Raw genomic sequence first — 19,477 nt, forward strand, 5'->3', positions numbered from 1 at the left:
TATTTAATTATAAACTAACAGATAAATCGTAGAATTAGATATTTTTTAACTATATTTAATGTTTCACGCTGCAAAATTCGATGTGACGTACAATCTAATTTTTTTTGTAAAATTTTTGGGAACTAAACAAGGCCTTAATACGATGCTTTGACAGTTTTTGTAAAAATACACTGTTTGATTATGTGTGATGAAAGTATTGCAGACATCAAGCATATATTATCCATCTATATAACTTTTTTATATATAATTTACGTTTTCGAAGGTGCTTTATATAGACCTTGTTTAGTTCGAAATTTTGTTGCAAAATGAATATTATAGCATTTTCGGTTATATTTGACAAATATTGTCCAATCATGTGTTCAAAAGATTCGTCTCGTAAATTACAGTCAAACTGTGCAATTAGTTATTTTGTTATCTATATTTAATATTCTATGCATGTATCACAAGATTTGATGTGATGGAGAATCTAAAAATTTTTGCAAAAAAAATTAGAACTAAACAAGGCCACAAAGGTAGTGTGTGAGCTTATGTACCGCTACCGTGGTTGAGAAAGGTTAAACAAATTTTGACTCAAAGGAGACAAACCATATTTGAAACCAAAAGGAGTATTTGTTTTTAGGTTTTATTTTATTACTCTATTCACTTTGTAGGTTTTGTATGAATCTACTGACACACCTAGCTCTTGCAAATGCACATGTCCCTCTCAAGGGGGTGACAAAGATTTAATACGCTAAGATTTTATCTCAAACAAGAAAGGGTTCAAAGGCTAAACAATAGAGGGCAACATTAAGAATAAAAAAATAAAGAGGACATTAAGTGTTAGTAGATTGTCTAGGCCATGGCTACATTGAAATCATTGTAGCGATGACCTGCGCCAGCCACAGCTATAATATCGAGCATTCGAGCACATCCACTATATCCAAAGAGATAAAATGGCGCCAGCTCAGCTTTGTACATTTGCACTAAATTATGCATCTCCTACCAAATAAATCAACAAAAAAAAAATTGTATAAAGATGATATTTCAGCTGTCCAAATAGTTCAAGGCAAACCATCAAATCAGTCGTCTGTGATCGGAAGGATTTCCGTTTGATAAATTACCTCCAAACCTGACAAATCGCATTTAACATATTGTCTCCAAGAAAGAGTCGTCCCAAAAGCAAACCAAAGGTTACCGCAAAAGAAAGCGGAAAAAAAAAGTGAAGCCAAAACTTTCATGTTTCAAGGAGAAAACTCAGAAAAGGCGAGGACCAGACACAAAAGCTGGAGTGCTCCAGCAGGATGCGGCTCAAAAGCCGGGAAAGCCAAGCGCAGTGGCAACCTGTCGGCCCATATAGCCAGCACGTCATATTCTTGGGCTGGCAGCGCGCAAACGGAAAGCCCAACCCGACTCGTGTTCCCTGGGCCATGGCCACCCTGGGCCGAGCCCCTCGAGAGCGCAGCCGACACGCGCGCGGCGCGCAGGCCGGCCCACTCCCCCCCCCCACCCGATATTCGCTTCCACTGGTGGGCGACAGTGCGACACGCCGCTGCGCCACCTCCGGGCGGCCGCGCCAGTCCAACTCCACCACCACCGCTTCTCTCGCTTCTCCGGCGTCCCCCGCACTTCTCAGACGAAAACCTCGCTTCGTGTGCTTGCTTCCGGCCCGCAACGCCACCTTCCGCCGCGCCGCCACTTCTCCTGCCCGGGAGCTCGTCCTTGCACGAAGAATCTCAGATCTTCGGGCCGTCCTCCGCGTGAAACTCCGTTCCAAGCGTTGTGCCGTTTGTGCACCAGCGTCGCAGGTGTTCCCGCTGTAATCCGCTAGAGCTCCTAAGCATCTGTGGAGGCTGTCTTTTTACCTTTCCTTCCTCGCATTTCATAGTTTTTGTGCCAACACTGGTGTACCCCCTTGTCAAAGAGATTTTACACGCTTGTCCGGGCGAAATTAGTTGGGTTTATTTGCTGCTTGGTTGTGCTTAGGGCGTGTTTTCCCTTGATTCGGCGCTAATTTCGCCTTATCTACTCTGTGCAGGAAGGAATTTGAGGGATTGCTTGGGGAACTCCTCTAGTTCGAGCGAGTTATATGAAGAGCGGAGTGCGTTGTTTCTCAAATTAAATTCCGTGCAATTAGATCTTGCCATGGTTGGTTGTTCCACAAGGAAATGGCACATTTTGTGGATATAAGCTGCTGCGGATGCGGTATTTGGTCTGCTCCAGTAACCGTAAACGCGTCTGCGCGCTCTTTGCGGATAAGAGCACATGCTGTCTCTTTGGATTATCCCAGTAGGACTGAGCAGAAGAATGAGACTAAGCTAGCGGTGGTACGACCAGACCGAAGATTGCGGGATGTTTTTGTCGATGCAAGTGCAGACCATGGAAGTGGCAGAGCAACTGCAGATTTCAAGAAGGTTGTTCCATCCTTGGATGCTAACCCGAGAAGGCTGTTGAATGAGCAACTAAAACCAAGAAGGCCCTTGGATCATAACTCGGACAAGGCGACAAATGGGGCATACTTTTCAAAGCATAAAGCCGAGTGCTATGCTGACAGCCTCCGCAGGCACTGCAACAATGGGAAGCTCATTCAAGCTTGCCGCGTCATCGATGAGATGGTCTTACATGGCCAGGTTCCAGATTCAAAGTGCTGTGTTAGATTAATTCGTGGCCTTGTGAGAACTGGTAAGACAAACAAAGCTAGGCATGTTCTTGAGGTCATGGTGCTTTCAGGTGGGGTTCCTGACACCATCACCTGCAACATGTTGATTGCACGACTTTGCTGTGAAGGGCAGCTGAGTTCTGCGATGAAAGTATTGGAGGATATGAGGTTTACTGGTTGCTCTCCTAGTGGCATCACTTTCAATACTTTGATTAGGTGCATGTGCAGCCATCATATGTATGACAGGGCAATATCCTTTTGGAAAGAGCAGCTAAAATTAGGTTGGCCACCATATGAGATGACAAGCACCTTACTTGTTGACCTTATATGCAAAAAATGTGGTCCTATGCGGGCTCTGGAAGTATTAGATGAACTTGGTTTGGAGGGATGTCAACCAGATGTTGTCAGCTACAACACTCTTATCAGTGTGTCATGCAAAGCAGGCTGTTTGAAGAATGCAAAGTTGATATTAACTCATCTTTCAGCTGAAGGCCTTGAGCCAAATGGTACAACCTATTGCATCTTACTTCATTCCCTTTGTGACAAGAGAAGATGGTCTGAAGTGGGTGATTTGCTTGCACACATGAAGCAGGCAAATCATAAGCCTGATGTTACTGCCTACAATATCTTTATAAACTACTTTTGTAGGTATGGATATCTGGATCAGGCAATTGATGTTCTAGAGGTGATGGTGAACGAGAAATGCTTTCCTGATATAGTGACATACAACACACTTCTGAATGCCATCTCTAAAAGGGGAATGGTTGAAGAAGCTCTTGGGATTTTTCATTCCATCAGAGAAAATGGATGCCAGGTAGTTCGCATTACATACAACACCCTCATAGATGCTTTAGCAAAGAAGGGTGAGGTTATTAATGCTATGACTCTATTCGATGAAATGACTGTTGATGGGATCAGTCCTGATGATGTCACTTATGGTTCACTTGTTATGGGTTTCTGTAAGAAGAACATGGCCAAAGAAGCACTGGAGCTTTTGAATCAGATGCTTGCTCTCGGCTTTGAGGTTAAAGCAACTACATTTTCCATGATGATCCAATCATTGTGCAAAGGTTGTAACACTGAAGCTGCTGCTGAAATACTAAGAGTAATGGTATCAAGAAATGTCAACCACAGGAGTGCATTTTATCTGTCTATAGTCACAAGGGTTGCCAAGTCAGGTCGGGTTAAAGAGGCTCAAATTCTACACCAGGAGCTAGTACAGAGCAAGGTTCTTAAAGAGGCTTCCCAATTTATTTTGAGCAGCTAGTTGCTGGATTGCAAGATCCTCATGTCAGAGTCATGGAAGTGATAGAACACACGAGTCAGCTGACATAGCAGATAATTCCTGGAAGTTTTGCAGCACACAATCTGCATAATGTCTTCGGTAAGGTACATTGCTCCTGTTATTTTTGTTTTGGTGGTTTTTTGTATTGCAAACATAATGGGTATGGATGGAACGGTAGTCGTGACATGGTTCCTGCCTTTTCAGTCTCATATGAGACTTCTTAGCATTCCTTTATAAACATTTTCTAGAACCTCATGTGCTATGAGTGACTAGGCTTGGATGGTCGGTTCTATACAATAGCACACTTTCCTTTATCTGTATCATCAGCGCATGTCTCACTTCTGTTTTCAACATTAGAATATGTGAATCAAACTTACAAGACAATTTGCATGGTGGGGTATCATTTTTTGTAAATATATTTATTTCTCAACCACATTGTGTATTGTGTTCATTGTCACTAGAACTGAGTTATTATATTTAGTCAGGCTAAGCCATATTTGTTACCATGCAATATCTAAATCTGTTGCATTGCATGCACCGCTGCACTATATTCTTTTTTAGATGGCTGTATTTCTCGCTGGATTTGAGTTACATGTGACTATGTATGTATATGTGAAACATCAAGACCTTACGAATGCTTTAGCTCTCAAGTCTCAAAGTAATAATTCATGCCTGTCATTTTTCTCTGTTAAAGTAAAGTCAGCTAAGATCGTGTTCCAGAAAGAATAAGCTGCATTCTTGATACTTAGAAAAAAAAAGAGGACGGGCTTCCTGATAGCTTCGACACTTCTGTACCATAATACTCCATGATCCCTTTTAGAAAAAAAAAAGCCGGTACATATGTTCATACAGGGTCACAGACTATCGTGCTGTTGTTTTCAGGTCCATATTTTTGAAGATGTTGGCCAGAACCAGACCATGATGCATTTCTTGATGGTTCATGCCTTCATGGCATAGAGTGGAGGTCATGCTCCGCATTTCTTTTTGTCTCACCAGCAGCAGCATTGTTCAGATACCGAGGTTCCGTGCTATAGTTCTGCATGCCACTAAACATGGTTATTGGCTGATGATGGATTGCAGAGTAAATTCCCTGAATGCCATTAGAATTTATATGGCTTCCCCCACTGCCATCGAAGTTCTTTTTTATGCTCGTTGAGCAACCTCAACTGAACCTTGATTCTCTAAATAAAGATGGCCGCCTCCTGTGTTTCTAGAGGATTGGCAGTCAGTGCTTCTTGCAAAACTGTATAGGGTAGTCACTAGTCAGGTTGTCCTCGCGTTGTACCTATAGCCTTCCTCCTAAAATGTTAGATCTTGCAAATTGATGCCCAAACATCTGCCTTACCTGTCTCCACTGCACAAATTTGTCATAAAGATCTGCTGCAATTGCACCTCCGTGTCCAGATTCATTTTTATCTTCGCCCAAAAATTAGTTGCTGGAATATCCAACGACTGAGGGTCTATTTTATCATAGCTTATTGTTCGCTGATTTGTTATGATAGAAAAAACACTATTGAATGACTGACAGGTTCGGTAAATAAGCTCAAGAGAACAAGACTATTAATAAACTTCCTAAATACAAGATGTTTTGACTTTTCTATTACTATATATCGATATAATGTATTTTCTCTATACCCATAAAGAAAGTCGTTTTGGACAAAGTTTTGGTCAAATATTGGGAATATAAATCATGAATAATTTTTAAGTTGTTGAATTTGGAAATATGAAAATCATATGAATAGATTTGTCTTAAAAAATACTTTTATAAAAGTATACATATATTATTTTTTGATAAATATTTTTTATAAAAATAAGGAGTCAAAGTTAGGCTTTGGAGACCGTGTCATTGTCCTAAATGATTTTTTTTACGAGTATAGAGAGAGTATATCTATAAAAGCTAAAACGTCTTATATATTTAGAATAGAATAGAGGAAGTATGAAGTAGTATCAGCTAGCGAAGTTGCTACCGATTAGTTTATTGATGAAGGCGTACTACTACAGCAATAGTCCAAACATGCACCTTCTATCAACTATCTAACCACCTAGTAGATCTGAATGTCCTGCTAATAATTAGTTACTAGCTTCAACAGTTTTGCAAATAGGTTTGACATTCTTGTTTTTTACTAAAACTCTCAAAATCTTCTATTTTGGCAATTGGGCTTGACATTTATAGCAAGTTGATAAATTTTCCTCCTTTCTTGGCATTTATGTACGCCTCGAATAGGCTAGGCATACTGTATGCGCGCGCTTTTATAGCAAGCTATCTCCAATAGTTTGACATTTTTCTTTGCCATTTGTTGAAGTTTGTCAACTCTGAAAAGCAAATGAGAAGGAGAAAAACAAGATATCTCCAAGAGTTTTGCAAAATCTAACTTGTCATTTACCAAAATGTGGACCCAACTGTCGAAACTTTTCAGCGCGCGCGGTCTCGATCCGTTCGTGGACTTTCTTCGTGTGTCAGGAAGTCTGCTGCCACTCGCGTTGAAAAGGTCCGCCGCCAGTTACTTCGTCCTATGGCTCGGTAGCTGCTCCATCGGTAAGTCTACAGTCGGTCGCTGTAAGAAGTGGCTAGAGATCGGCAAACAGTGCAAGTTCCACTTCGATCAGCTAGGGATTTGCCGGTTAAGCAAAAGCACGTCACAAGCAGAAACCTAAGAGCAGCCGCAGTGTACGCGTCGAAGGCGGTCCTATACATTTAATGCGGCTATCGTACCCAGTACGATACACTGTGGCCTCGTTTCGATGGAGAAGCAGCTCCCAGCCATAGAACCAACCGCTGTGCAATAAAAAAATATATTACTGTAACATATGGCATGGCTCCAACGGCTCCAACTGCCATGAGCAGATGAGCATTCAGATTTCAACGGTCCTTTGCAATACACGAAGTCAAGTGAAATGCAGGTCACTTGACCGTTGCCTTGAAAAAAAAAGTGTTCGTTGTTGCTTCCTACAACACAACGCTTCTTCAAAAGGAGCCCCAGCAGCTTGCTTCCTTCCTCCGAGCAATCCTCTACTGCCTCCTTGTTCCCAGCAGCCTCCTCCTCTGCTTCCAGCAATCTTTCCCTGCCTCCTCGTTCCAACAGCCTACAAAAAAATAGAGAAGCAAACTCAAAACAACTCAGTACTCATATTCTTAGTTCATATGGAGCCCTCAGAGGGAAGTTTTGGTAGGTTGCTCGCCACTTATCCTAGAAATCCAAGAGCAGATAACACAAACTTCTTCCAGCACATGCCAAATTTCGCACCCAACACTTTCAACAAGACTCAATTCCCCACCCCACCACCACCATTCAATCACTCCCATTATCCCCAACATAGTCAACCTACTTATGGCATGCACAACTTGAATCCCTTTGGTGGTGTAGGCAACCTCCAACAGTATGCCCAGTTTTCACCAAGTTATCAAGGTTTTCAACCATTACCCAACTTTGGCTTTCCAAGTGGAATGGTTGTAGGTGCTGCTGGTGGTGCATCTTCACATGGCTCAGATTCCTCAACCCCGCAATCACAAATAAGAGAGCCGGAGCAAGATGAAGAAAAAGAATATTCAAGCGCCAGCAGCCCCGATGAAGGAAGGAGGGCTGTGAGAATTAATTACACTGAGGACGATAACCTACGCCTCGTAAGTCTCTGGATTAAGCATTCAGTAGATCCAATTCGTGGCACAGATCAGAGCAGAGAGGCCTACTGGAGCAAGATAGCAGAAGCATTCAACTCGGGCCTGGCTGAAGGTGCAAGAAGAAGGTCAAAGGGACAACTCAAAAGTCATTGGGTAAGAATTAATGCAGCTGTAAACAAGTTCAATGGAGTCTATGGTCGAATGACCTATTGTAGTGGGGAATCTGATACATGCTGATGGACAAAGCACATGCTGCATTCAAAAGAGAAAACAAGAAAAAGCCATTTACACTTGAGTATGTCTGGAAGATTCTGAGAAAGGAACCCAAATGGTTCAGAAGTATACCTAGTATGGATTGTTCAGAAAAGAATAAAAGGACAAAAGTAGATGAATCTGGAGCATACACTTCATCTTCCAACCAAGACACAGACGAGGGGGAGAAATTCAAAGAAGTGCGGCCTGAGGGGCAGAAGAAAGCAAAAGCTAGGATGAGAGGGAAGGGGAAAGGAAAGGCCATACCACAATCTCCCCTAGGCTTGCAGCCAGATGAAGACATGGTTTTGTTTCATGATGCTATGTTGAAGAGAGCTAGTGCACTGGAGAAAACAGCAGAAGCATCAAAGGAGCAGGTTAGAATGGAGAAGATAAAAAACTACATGCAACAGTTTGATAAGGATACTTCGAACATGAGTCCAGCAATACTGAAGCTGCACGAACAACTCTTACAGAATCTAGCCAAGGAACTATTTCCATCTCCAGAAAACTAAGCAGATCATTATGTATTAGTGAGGACAGTGTATGTGGCACTACCTTTATGTATTAGTGTGTGGAATTTATGTTATAGTAATTGTATGTGGCACTACCTTTATGTATTAGTGTGTGGAATTTATGTTGTAGTAATTGTATGTGACACTACTATTGTGTACTATTTTTAATTATTGAAAATATCAATATTGGTTTCTGCCTGTTTCTGCAATGTGCCACCTGCTCTCCTTGTTCTCAATACCTGAAAAAAAGAGACATGAAACTCAGAACTAGCTGGTGGAAAAATATTTAATGTTGTTGGAGAAACTAGCTGTTGGATAAACTAGTTGTTGGAGAAACTAGCTGTTGGAGAATCTATCTGTTGGAAAAACTAGCCGTTGGGAAAACTAGCTGTTGGAGAAGGCAGCTGCTAGAGAAGCCATCTATAAATATTGTGAGCGACAGGAAACACACAACTCATTCATTCTCATATGCTACAATTCCTTGTACTCTATTGACCAAACTAGACATCTACCAACAAATGGCTGAAGACTCTGAAAACCAGTCCATCACTAGTGAGGACCTCCAAAAACTCATGTTGGAGGAAATCAATGACCCAATGGTGGCTCAAGTTGAGGCAAAAATGCAAGCTCGGATTGAAGCTAAACTTCAAGCACGGTCAGGCAGCAGCGTCAACTCGCGAAGGTACATTAATAGGGATCATGAAGCTGGCCATGCAAAATTAGTTGTTGAATACTTTGCTGAGAATCCTTTGTACACTGAGTACCAATTTCGTAGAAGGTTTCGGATGAGAAAGCACATATTTTTGCAAATTGTGAACGCATTAGAAAATTGGTCCCCGTATTTTCAGTTAAGGAGAGATGCATTTGGTAAGGTGGGTCTTTCACCGCTGCAGAAATGCACGGCTGCCCTCCGAATGTTAGCTTATGGATCACCAGCAGACCTTATGGATGAAGCATTTGGAATTGCTGAAACTACAGCTTTAGAGTGTCTAATCAAGTTTGTTCAAGGTATTAGACACATATATGGGGAGAAATATCTTAGAAGACCTAATGATGAGGATATCCAACGGTTACTCCAAGTTGGAGAGGCACGAGGGTTTCCAGGGATGTTGGGAAGTCTAGATTGCATGCATTGGCGATGGGGAAATTGCCCAGTTGCATGGAAGGGACAATTTACCCGTGGTGACTACAAGGTACCCACTATCATGCTCGAAGTTGTTGCCTCCTATGACCGCTGGATTTGGCATGCCTTTTTTGGCACACCTGGTTCCAACAATGATCTAAATGTGTTGAACCAATCTCCATTGTTCACACAAGTGCTACAAGGGAGAGCCCCAGAAGTTAAATTTACAATTAATGGTTCAGAGTACAATATGGGTTACTACCTAGCTGATGGAATTTATCCTGAGTGGGCAACATTTGTGAAAACAATTACTTTACCTCTAACTGAAAAGGACTCACTCTTTGCTCAGCATCAAGAGGCAGGAAGAAAAGATGTGGAGTGTGCTTTTGGGATTCTACAAAAACGATGGGCCATTATACGTCATCCAGCACGTCTATGGGATAGGCAAGAGCTAGAAGATATTATGATGGCATGTATTATTCTGCATAATATGATAGTTGAGGATGAGAGGGACTCCTATCAGTTGCATCTAGACACCACATATGAAGAGGGTCGAGCTACCCGACCAATTGAAGGACTAGACCATGGACCAATTAATGGATTTACTAGAATTCTAGAGATCAATGATATGATTCATGACAGAGAGACTCATAAACGACTGCGCGCAGATCTAGTGTAACATATATGGCAAAAGTTTAGTGGTCGACAACCATAGAACATGTAACCTGTAGATGTCCTTTACATGTATCTTTTGTTATTTTTAGTTTTTCTATTATTGTTGTAAACATAAATCTATGAAAAAGTACTGCTTAATAGATTACACAAAAAGATTCATTCATCGATGTCAAGGTCTGCAACTCTGCATCCATGTCCATGGCTTCCCTAACAACTGAAAGAAAATCATCAAGTTCTTACCCTGATTAGTGTGCTATCATCGCTGTCTTCACTTCAATCGTGGCCGTCAGTCCCTAGGACGACGGAAGAGGTCACCGTGTCGTCCTCCCTCCTCGCAGCTCGCCAACGCCTCCGCGGCCTCCTCCACACGGTCGCACTGGCTGATGCCGTCGCCTCATGGACTGCAGCAGGCGGCCATGCCCTTCGTCAACGAGAACCATCTGCTGTCGCCGAGGTCTCCCATGGGCACCATCGCGCGCCGCCCCGCGGTACACAAGGAGGATGGGGAAGTGGCGGAGGGCGGATGGGGACGAGGCAGCGGCGGATGGGAAGTGCAGCGGCGGCGGATGGGGAAGTGCAGGAGGGCGCCGCACGAGGCTTGGATTGGCCGGATTTGGCGGATCGACGAACTTGGATGGGAGCCGCAGCGAATCGGCGAAACGGAGAGCGAATATGAAGAATGGGGAAAGAAGGCTGACGGAGATATTGCGCGAAAGAAACGCTTCGTGTCCTTTTTTTCTATGTGTGGGTCCCGCTATCGAGCCGGATTCGGTTCTATACATTGTGAGCTGAGTACCAGGACCCGTTAAATCATTGGTGGAGCCCTCTATCGAACCGAACCCGGTGCTTCCCACTACGGCTGCTCTAACGTCCACCAGCAGCAGACCGAGGCGACAGCAGGTCTGCAACAAACAGGCAACACACCGGCATCAGCGAGGAAGGATCTCTACCATAATCTTTTCTGTCCAATCAGATCAGGACCTTGAAGCACACCGGCAGCAGAGAGGAGTTTCCGATCGCGCGTGGGAGTCACGGTCGCGCGCGGGAGTCACGGCACATCGATGTTTGCCAAGTCACGAACGGACTTGCATAAATGCTAAGCCTCTCTGGAATTTGCCAAGTTTCCAAAAATGCAAGACCAATATGCAAAACTGTTGAAGATGTGTTTTTGTAAATTTTAGCAAAAAACAAGAATGCAAAAGCAATATGCAAAACTGTTAGAGATGCTCAACAACGTGTTGCTTCTTCGTTGATCTCCGGAATCAACAGATTTTTTTTTTGCCAAGTTAAAATTGTCAAAAACTTGGAGATGCCTTTTTGTTTCCTCCCCACATCGTTTTGGGAGTTGACAAATAGCAACATTTGTCAAATAAATTTTGCAAAATTGTTGAAGTTGCTCGGTAACTATTAGCACTAAATGGATCCAAATAAGCCCTTTTATGCTGCACGTGTATTTAACCAGCTGTGGGTTTTATATTAATGCGCATACAAGGCTAATGTCTGTGTCAAGTTTTGGACAGGTTATCTCTATCTATACAACTAAAAATACTAAGGCCTTGCTCAGTTCGCAAAAAAATTTTAAGTTTAAGCATTGTAGCACTTTTTTTTATTTGACAAACATTATCCAATCATGGAGTAACAAGGCTTAAAAGATTCGTCTCGCGATTTATAGATGAACTGTGCAATTAATTTTTGTTTTCATGTATATTTAATGCACTATACATGTGTTGTAAGATTCGATGTGATTGGAAATCTTGAAAAAAATTTAAACTAAACAAGGCCTAAGATGTCATTGTCTGCTCGGAGTCGGAGCTAAACATTTCGGTAGAATCCCACCCCCTACCTAAAGATTTCCAAACATGCCGGCACGGCACTACACGGCCCTAGCCCGGCTGGGCACGACCCGGCTGGTGAAAGGTCCTAGTATGGCTAGAGGGGGGGGGGGTGAATAGCCTATTTACAAATTCTACAAACTCACTAGAGCAAGAGGTTAGTAAATAACAAAGCGAAGCTTTTTGCTCTAGCTCTAATGGGGTGTTTGCAAGCCACCTATCCAACAATTCTAGTTGATATAATCACTAGGCACACAAAAGCTATGTCACTACTTACACTAGAAAGCTACCTAAAGTTTCTATACAAGTAAGTAAGCTACTCTAGTTTGCGGGAATGTAAAAGAGATGGTTTGAACTTTATACCGCCGCGTAGAGGGGATGAACCAATCAATAATATGAAGTTCAATCACCGGGAGAAATCCAATGAACAATCACAATGGAGACACACAATTTTTCTCCCGAGGTTCACGTGCTTGCCAGCACGCTACGTCCCCGTTGTGTCAACCAACACTTGGTGGTTCGGTGGCTAAGAGGTGTAGCACGAACCTCGTCCTCACTAGGACACCACAAGAACCTACCCACAAGTGAGGTAACTCAATGACACGAGCAATCTACTAGAGTTACCTTTCGGCACTCCGCCGGGGAAGGTACAAGACCCCTCACAATCACCGGGAGATGGCCACGAACAATCACCAACTCGTGCCAATCCTCCTCCGCTGCTCCAAGCCGTCTAGGTGGCGGCAACCACCAAGAGTAACAAGAAAACCGCAGCTAGAACGATCCCCAAGTGCCACTAGATGCAATCACTCAAGCAAATGCACTTGGAATCACTCCCAATCTCACAAAGATGTATAATCTATGAAGGAGATGAGTGGGAGGTGTTTGCTTAGGCTCACAAGGATGTCAAGTATGTTAGAATGCCAAGAGAGTCAGCCCTAAGCCGGCCAAACACGTATTTATAGCCCCTCAAGCAAGTAGAGCCGTTGGCTCTTTTCACTGGGCAAACTGCGGGGTCACCGGACGCTCTTAAAGGGGCACCGGACGCTCAGACTCAGCGTCCGGTGCTCCAACGTCAGCCACGTGTCGCCTTTTGAAACTCTCGTGTCAGAATCTAACGGTCACCTGCAGTGCACCGGATGCTGAGCAAGTTAGCACCGGACGCGTCTGGTGCACACCGGACTCATGCGCAGAGAGATCCGCAAACCTGCGGGTCACCGGACACTAAGCACCGGTAGCGTCCGGTGCTCACCGGACCCATGCGCAGAGAGGGTCGCAAAACGCCCGCACACCGGACGCGCACAACCGGACGCTCAAGCCAGCGTCCGGTGCCTATCGTCCGGTGCCTTACCCTAGCTGGGCCAGGCACTGTCTGCACCGGACGCTCAGACTTAGCGTTCGGTGCCTCAGTGGCCAGCGTCCGGTGAGTGTTTCTCTACGAGGAACACTCCCGTGTCTTCTCCAAATTTCCCACCGGCGCAATAGAAAATATGCACTTCATTTTCTCGAAAAGCGCCGAATATGCACTAGGTTCTAAATGCATGCACATGAACAATGACACCTAGTGGCACTTGATAACCGTTTAGCAAAAGAATTCCCCTCTTTATAGTACGGCTATCTATCCTAAATATGATCACACCCTCTATGGTGTCTTGATCACCAAAACCAAAACCCTAAGTAATACATTTGCCTTGATCTCCATAGGGTTTTATTTTTCTCTTTCTTCTTTTCCAAGTTGAGCACTTAATCATCTTGTGGTCATCACCATCATCACCATGATCATCACTTGCTCCATCACTTGGCATGTACCAACCTCATTAAGTCTACACACACTTAGTATAGAGGTTAGTACTAGGGTTTCATCAATTATCCAAAATCAAACTAGGGCTTTCAGCTGGGCACGGCACGGTAGGCACGGTAAAGGAAGTGTGTCGTGCCGTGCCGTGTCACCGTGCCGGAAACCAGGCACTAGCACGGCCCTAAAATCCCTGGACCGTGCCAAACGTGCAGTGCCAGCACGCCGGGTCAACGTGCCCCGTGCCGGCCCTGGCACTAAAACTTCACTAGTATATATTCATTCAACTTGAAATTTCACAGTGCAAATTTAAAATATTAGTAAACTACCAGAAAAGAACAGAAATTGCACAGAAAAGCAAAGAATAGACACACAAATTTGAAACTAAAACTAATTAAAGTAGGAGCTGTGCAATGGCTGCCTCATTAAAAACCTGTTAGGTAAAACTCATCCTTGTGAGAAACCCTAACAGGAAAAGAGTACAACCAGCTCCTAATAGTTCATAAGTTCATTACATCTATCCAGGCATCGAGCCACCAAAATGTTCAAGTCCCAAGCTATTACATAACTGTTACAAAAATGGAGAACTTAATCAACATCAAGATAAAGAGCTTCAAAGGCCTCCTCAAGGTCCTTGTCCTCCACCATGTGCTGCAGTCTTGCTTCAGCATTCTCCCAGTCCTTGATGCAGGTAAGTGCCTCCACAGTCTCAGGGTTCAGCCTCCGGTGACGCTCCTCGATGATCCTGCCAGTAGTGCTAAAGGTAGATTCTGAAGAAATGGTTGACACAGGCACAGTAAAGATATCTTTTGCAAGAACAGAAAGCACAGGATAAGTAAGCTTGTGCTCATGCCACCACTGCATGAGGTCAAATTCATCATCTAACTGGATGACTGTGTCAGAGTCCAGGTAGGATGCAAGCTCACTAGAGTTAGAAGCAGAAGCTGCATGTAGTAAAGAGGTGGCAGAAACACCCCTGGACTCATCAAGGTTAGAAGGGAGGGAAGAACAACTAGCTCCAATGTCAAGCTCATCATCATCATAAATGTCAGCCCAAGCTGTTCTTTTCTTACCAGAAAGGGATGTAGGTACAACCCTTTTGAGCCTAACAGAGCCATACATTGCATCATACCTGTTGTACATCCTGAAAAGAAGAGCTCTAGTGTCCAGCAGCGTGTTAGTGTAACCAACATTAAAAAGAGAATTCAACTTTCTTAGGACTTTGTTAAAGCCCTTAATCTTAGCTCTTGGATGCAGTATGAATGCAATGGAGTAAAGATCAGGTATGTTCTTCCAGTATTTGTGATACTTGTCAATCATGGACTACACAACAGATCTCAGATGCTCATCATGCTGATATTTATGCAGATGAATAGCAATTTTGACAATATGATGGATCATAAGTGGAGAAGTAGGATAGTACACACCAGATAATGCAACAGTAGAGTCATAAAATAGTTCCAGAAATTGTAACATCTTCTCAGCCATTTCCCAGTGATCATCAGTCAACAGGAAAGGACCACCAGGTGCTCTAGGATAATTAGCCTCAATAAAAGTACTAAAAGTACTCCTATGAGGTAACAATGTTTTCAGCATAAGGTAGGTGGAGTTCCACCTCACATCCATGTCTAGTGAGAACTTCCTAGGTCTAACAGATGAAGCAATGCAATAACTCTTGTATGCAGCAATTCTTTGATTAGATGAGTTCAAAAAAGAGATTGCAGTTCTAAAATTGTCAATGAGAGGACTAACAGCCACCAATGCTTCCTTAACAATCATGTTAATAATATGACAAGCACATCTTTGATGCAAAAATAGATCAGCACCTAAATACTCTTTCAGTATAGGTTTCAATTTATCCATTGCATTTTTATTGGCAGATGCATTATCCAAAGTCACAGAGAAAACCTTGTTGAGTATACCATGCTCAGCAAGGACAGTTTTAACACGCTCAGCAATGTTATCAGCATTATGTGAGACATCAATCAACCTTAAACCAAGCACTCTTTTCTCTAGTTGCCAATCAGCATTAATGAAATGAGCCACAACAGACAGATAATCTTCTTTGGCCTTTCCAGACCAAATGTCAGAGGTAACAGCAACAGATGACACAACATTATCTTGCAAACAAGCAATCAACTTTTCACGTTGGGCATTAAAGTACTTAAACAGATCTCTACCAGTTGTTTGCTTAGACACAGGATTAAAAGCAGGATTATGAGCCTTTTTAATGAATTCTTTAAATGCTTCTGTTTCACCAATCATTAAGGGCAAATCTAGCCTAGCAAGCATACGAACAAGCTCCACACGAGCAAGATCAGGATTGTAACTCCAGCTTCTAACAGTTCCATCAGGATTAAAACCAATATGGGTTTGAGACAGGCGACACTTCTCACAACGCTTAACACATACCTTAATATGTCGAGTAAGATGACCAGTTCCATTAGCAGAATAAGCAGAGTATCGTCTCTTGCAGTGTTTGCAAATAGCAGCATACCTGACGGGGTTTTTTTACCTGGCACCTTCTTGAAAAGCTTCTCAAAATCATCCCAGACAGCAGAGGTAGAAGGCCGATTGGAGCCTGCTACCTCGCTTTCACCACCGTCGCCCTCGGGATCAACTGCAGCTGCAGCCGCATCCACCGGGATGCCATCATCATCACGGGGATGGGGATCAGCAGCAGACCGCCCAAAGGCCGCAACAACGTCGTCTTAGACATTGTCGTCCTCATCATCCCCGGTCATCCCGCACATCCGTAGCTCATCGTTCTGCGAGTGATCAAACTCACATTCATCGTCGCCTAGGGCCATCCTTACCGTCTCCGGTACCTCAACGGCTGCAGCAATGAACAAGGGAACAGAACAAGTAGTTAGGATTAGGGATTAGGGTTAGGGATTACAGTTAGGGATTACCTGTACAGCCGGAGCACCAGAGACGACGGGAAGGACCGTGAGCACACCCCCGGTACCTCAATGGAGACCGGAGCCCCGGAGGGTGCGCTAGCCGGTGATGAGAACGACAGACAAAAGACGGGGAGCAGTCGGGGAGGAATCGCCTCTCAGGCTCAGGGATCAAGAACAAGGGAGCAGATGCAGATTGAGGGCGAGAACCACCAAATCTGATAGAAAAGAGGGGGAGATTGAGGGCAGAGAGGAGGGGAGAGGGTCAAGATTGAGGACGAAACCCACCAGATGTGACCTCTTACCCGCCGGAGTTCGCCATGGATACGGCGGAGCAGGGAACGGCGACGAGGGAGAGAGCGAGAGGGCGACGAGCGAGCTGCGAGATGCGAATGGGCGCGTGGAGCGGCGTGAGGGAGAAGAATGAGAGGATCTAGGGTTTAGAGAGGGAGCGGCCGCAGCCGCTGGCTTATATATGGCCAGCCCCGTCGCCCTAAATCGAACGGCTTTGCTCCCTCCTACCCTCATCCAACGGCTATGTCGTGCCGCAGTCGTGCCACCCGTTGGAGCGGGCCGTGCCCGGGCCGGCACTACGGGCCGACTTCGCGGCCCAGGCACGGGCACAGCATCGGGCCGGGCTAGGCACGGGCGCGGCTAGACCGGGCTAGGGCTGGGCTAGGGCCGGGCTTTTTCGCACCGGACTCGGGCCAGCCCGTTTTACGCGGCCCGTTTGGAAATCTTCACCCCTACCCGGTTAGGTGATTCGCCTTTCTCATGTGCATCCCATGCCACGACCCCGTGCCCTCCCCAAATCCTGGCGAGCTCCACCAACATGCCAACAAGTTGTGTGCCTCCCTACCCTGCTCTGGTGATGCCGTTTGCCTGGTGATGTCTCTGTCTCAGGTGTCGCTCATTCTCCCACACATCAGCCTCAAGAATGCCGTGAAGGACAAGACCCGACCGACCAAGGATGCCATGACACCGTCATGCCTAACCAATGGTAGCGTCGGCACCACGAGTATGAGATCTGTCGAGGTCAGCCACGCCTTTGTTGAGTTTTGTCAGCGGCACCTTTGAGATTCTGCCATGCTTTCTCGAGATCCCTTTCTTCGATCAAGGTAGGCCATGCTGCCCATGCACCGCTCCTAACCTGAGCCTGGCAACTTAATCCAGCTACTACCCATGCAAACTAATTCCTGAGAGATGTTAAATAATTTGCTGCTCTCACATCTTTCTTTGTCAACTGCTCCCAAATCACAAAAGTACAAGGATATATAAGATTCCAAGGAATCTACTACTACATGTTTCATTTTGCATAATCTTTCACATAAAGGCTCTGAGGCGAGTGTCATTTTTGTCCACCAAGGTTATTCTGGGCCGGCTGCAGCCGGCCAGACAACTGCCACTGTTAATCATTAACCGTGGCGGGCAGTGTAAAGTAACTGTCATAATTAATAACTATAAACTGTGGCAAGCCTTGTAAGCTAACCGCCATGGTTAATCATTAACTGTGGCGGCTGGATCTGGTGGTCATGAGGGAGCATCTGGTGGCGGGGAGACTAGACCTAGCGGCGAGCGACGACGGCGGCGGCAACCCATGATGGGCTCGGTGGGCCTATAGATGGGCTCGTTGGGTTTGTCCATGGATTTTTTTTGTTTTTTTATTTTATTTATCGTGGCGAGCATGACAACTGTCTCAGTAAATCGTTGATTTATCGTGACCTTTCGACCGAGGCGGTTGCAAAAACACCTCGATTAATGCCTTTTGCCCGCCACGATTAAGTTTTTTAGTAGCGATCAAAACCTTCTTGCCAGATAGGCTGTTGTAGAATCAGAGTCCTCCACTTTGAATTCTTCTTTCTGTTGCTCATATTATGATCATGTAACTTCATATTATCAAAGCTTTCATTGTCACGGTAAGTCTCACAATCATCCATATATTTACCTTTAGTTTATCTATCATTTGTTACTATTTTATTTATTACCTATAGTCCACTAAAAAAGCCACAAAAATTCTATAGCCCTTTAACTGTTGAAAGCCCTAGTTTGATTTTGGATGATGAAACTCTAGTACTAACCTCTATGCTAAGTGTGTAGACTTAATGAGGTTGGTACATACCAAGTGATGGAGCAAGAGATGATCATGGTGATAATGATGGTGATGACCACAAGATGATCTAAGTGCTCAACTTGGAAAAGAAGAAAGAGAAAAACAAAACCCTATGGAGATCAAGGCAAAGGTATTGCTTAGGGTTTTAAATTTGGTGATCAAGACACCATAGAGAGTGTGATCACATTTAGGATAGATGGTCGTACTATAAAGAGGGGAATTCTTTGGCTAAGCGGTTATCAAGTGCCACTAGGTGTCATTGTTCATGTGCATACATTTAGAACCTAGTGAGCTAACTTAACTCCTTCGAAGAAAATGATTGTGAAAATGCTAACACACTTGCACATGTTGGTACACACTTGGTGGTGTTGGCACACTTTGAGAAGGAGGTGGAGTTTGAAGGGTAGAGAGGGGTTTGGGTTCCTCTCTCTCTCCCGCCAAGCTTGCGAGGCGAGATTTGGCGCTTTTGAGAAAATAAAATGCATATTTTCTATTGCGTCGGTGAAAAGTTTGAAGAAGTTGCCAGAGTGTTTCTCACTAAAAAACACTAACCGAATGCTTTGACAGCAGGCACTGTCAGTCTTTGGCAAAGTTAACAGCGAGCAATGGACGCTAAGCACCGGACGCGGGCTAGACCCTGTTCATGCGTCCGGTGTGGCATGACATCAGCAGGTGCTTCTAACTGAGAGCACCGGACGCTTAGGGAGCGTCCGGTGGTATGAGTCTGGTGATCCTGTGC

At 44.4% G+C, this 19,477-nt stretch overlaps 3 protein-coding genes across 5 annotated transcripts; all 3 read left to right on the plus strand.

Annotated features, from left to right (window-relative positions):
* Nucleotides 1,511–5,329, plus strand: LOC8067422 (pentatricopeptide repeat-containing protein At1g08610). 3 transcript variants are annotated; one of them, XR_002449049.1, is made up of 3 exons: nucleotides 1,511–1,784; nucleotides 2,015–4,024; nucleotides 4,803–5,329. XR_002449049.1 is itself a non-coding variant. In XM_021450834.1 (2 exons), exon 2 carries the CDS (start codon nucleotides 2,145–2,147, stop codon nucleotides 3,900–3,902), a length of 1,758 nt encoding a protein of 585 aa, XP_021306509.1. In that variant the 5' UTR covers nucleotides 1,511–1,784; nucleotides 2,015–2,144; the 3' UTR covers nucleotides 3,903–4,450. The 3 variants fall into 3 exon arrangements, 1 of the variants encoding a protein (XP_021306509.1); XR_002449048.1 differs by having other exon boundaries at nucleotides 2,015–4,019; XM_021450834.1 differs by lacking the exon at nucleotides 4,803–5,329 and having other exon boundaries at nucleotides 2,015–4,450.
* Nucleotides 7,770–8,306, plus strand: LOC8070487. The gene has a single exon (XM_021450802.1). The coding sequence runs from the start codon at nucleotides 7,770–7,772 to the stop codon at nucleotides 8,304–8,306; it is 537 nt and encodes a 178-aa protein (XP_021306477.1).
* On the plus strand, nucleotides 8,825–10,108 carry LOC8070488 (protein ALP1-like). Its single transcript, XM_021450814.1, has one exon. The coding sequence runs from the start codon at nucleotides 8,825–8,827 to the stop codon at nucleotides 10,106–10,108; it is 1,284 nt and encodes a 427-aa protein (XP_021306489.1).

Source organism: Sorghum bicolor, chromosome 1 (assembly GCF_000003195.3).
Source record: "Sorghum bicolor cultivar BTx623 chromosome 1, Sorghum_bicolor_NCBIv3, whole genome shotgun sequence".
Lineage (NCBI taxonomy): Eukaryota > Viridiplantae > Streptophyta > Magnoliopsida > Poales > Poaceae > Sorghum > Sorghum bicolor.

Excerpts from the sequence above, each read along its gene's own strand:
- LOC8067422 (XM_021450834.1), top strand. The coding sequence starts at position 2,145 with ATGGCACATTTTGTGGATATAAGCTGCTGCGGATGCGGTATTTGGTCT.
- LOC8070487 (XM_021450802.1), top strand. The coding sequence starts at position 7,770 with ATGCTGATGGACAAAGCACATGCTGCATTCAAAAGAGAAAACAAGAAA.
- LOC8070488 (XM_021450814.1), top strand. The coding sequence starts at position 8,825 with ATGGCTGAAGACTCTGAAAACCAGTCCATCACTAGTGAGGACCTCCAA.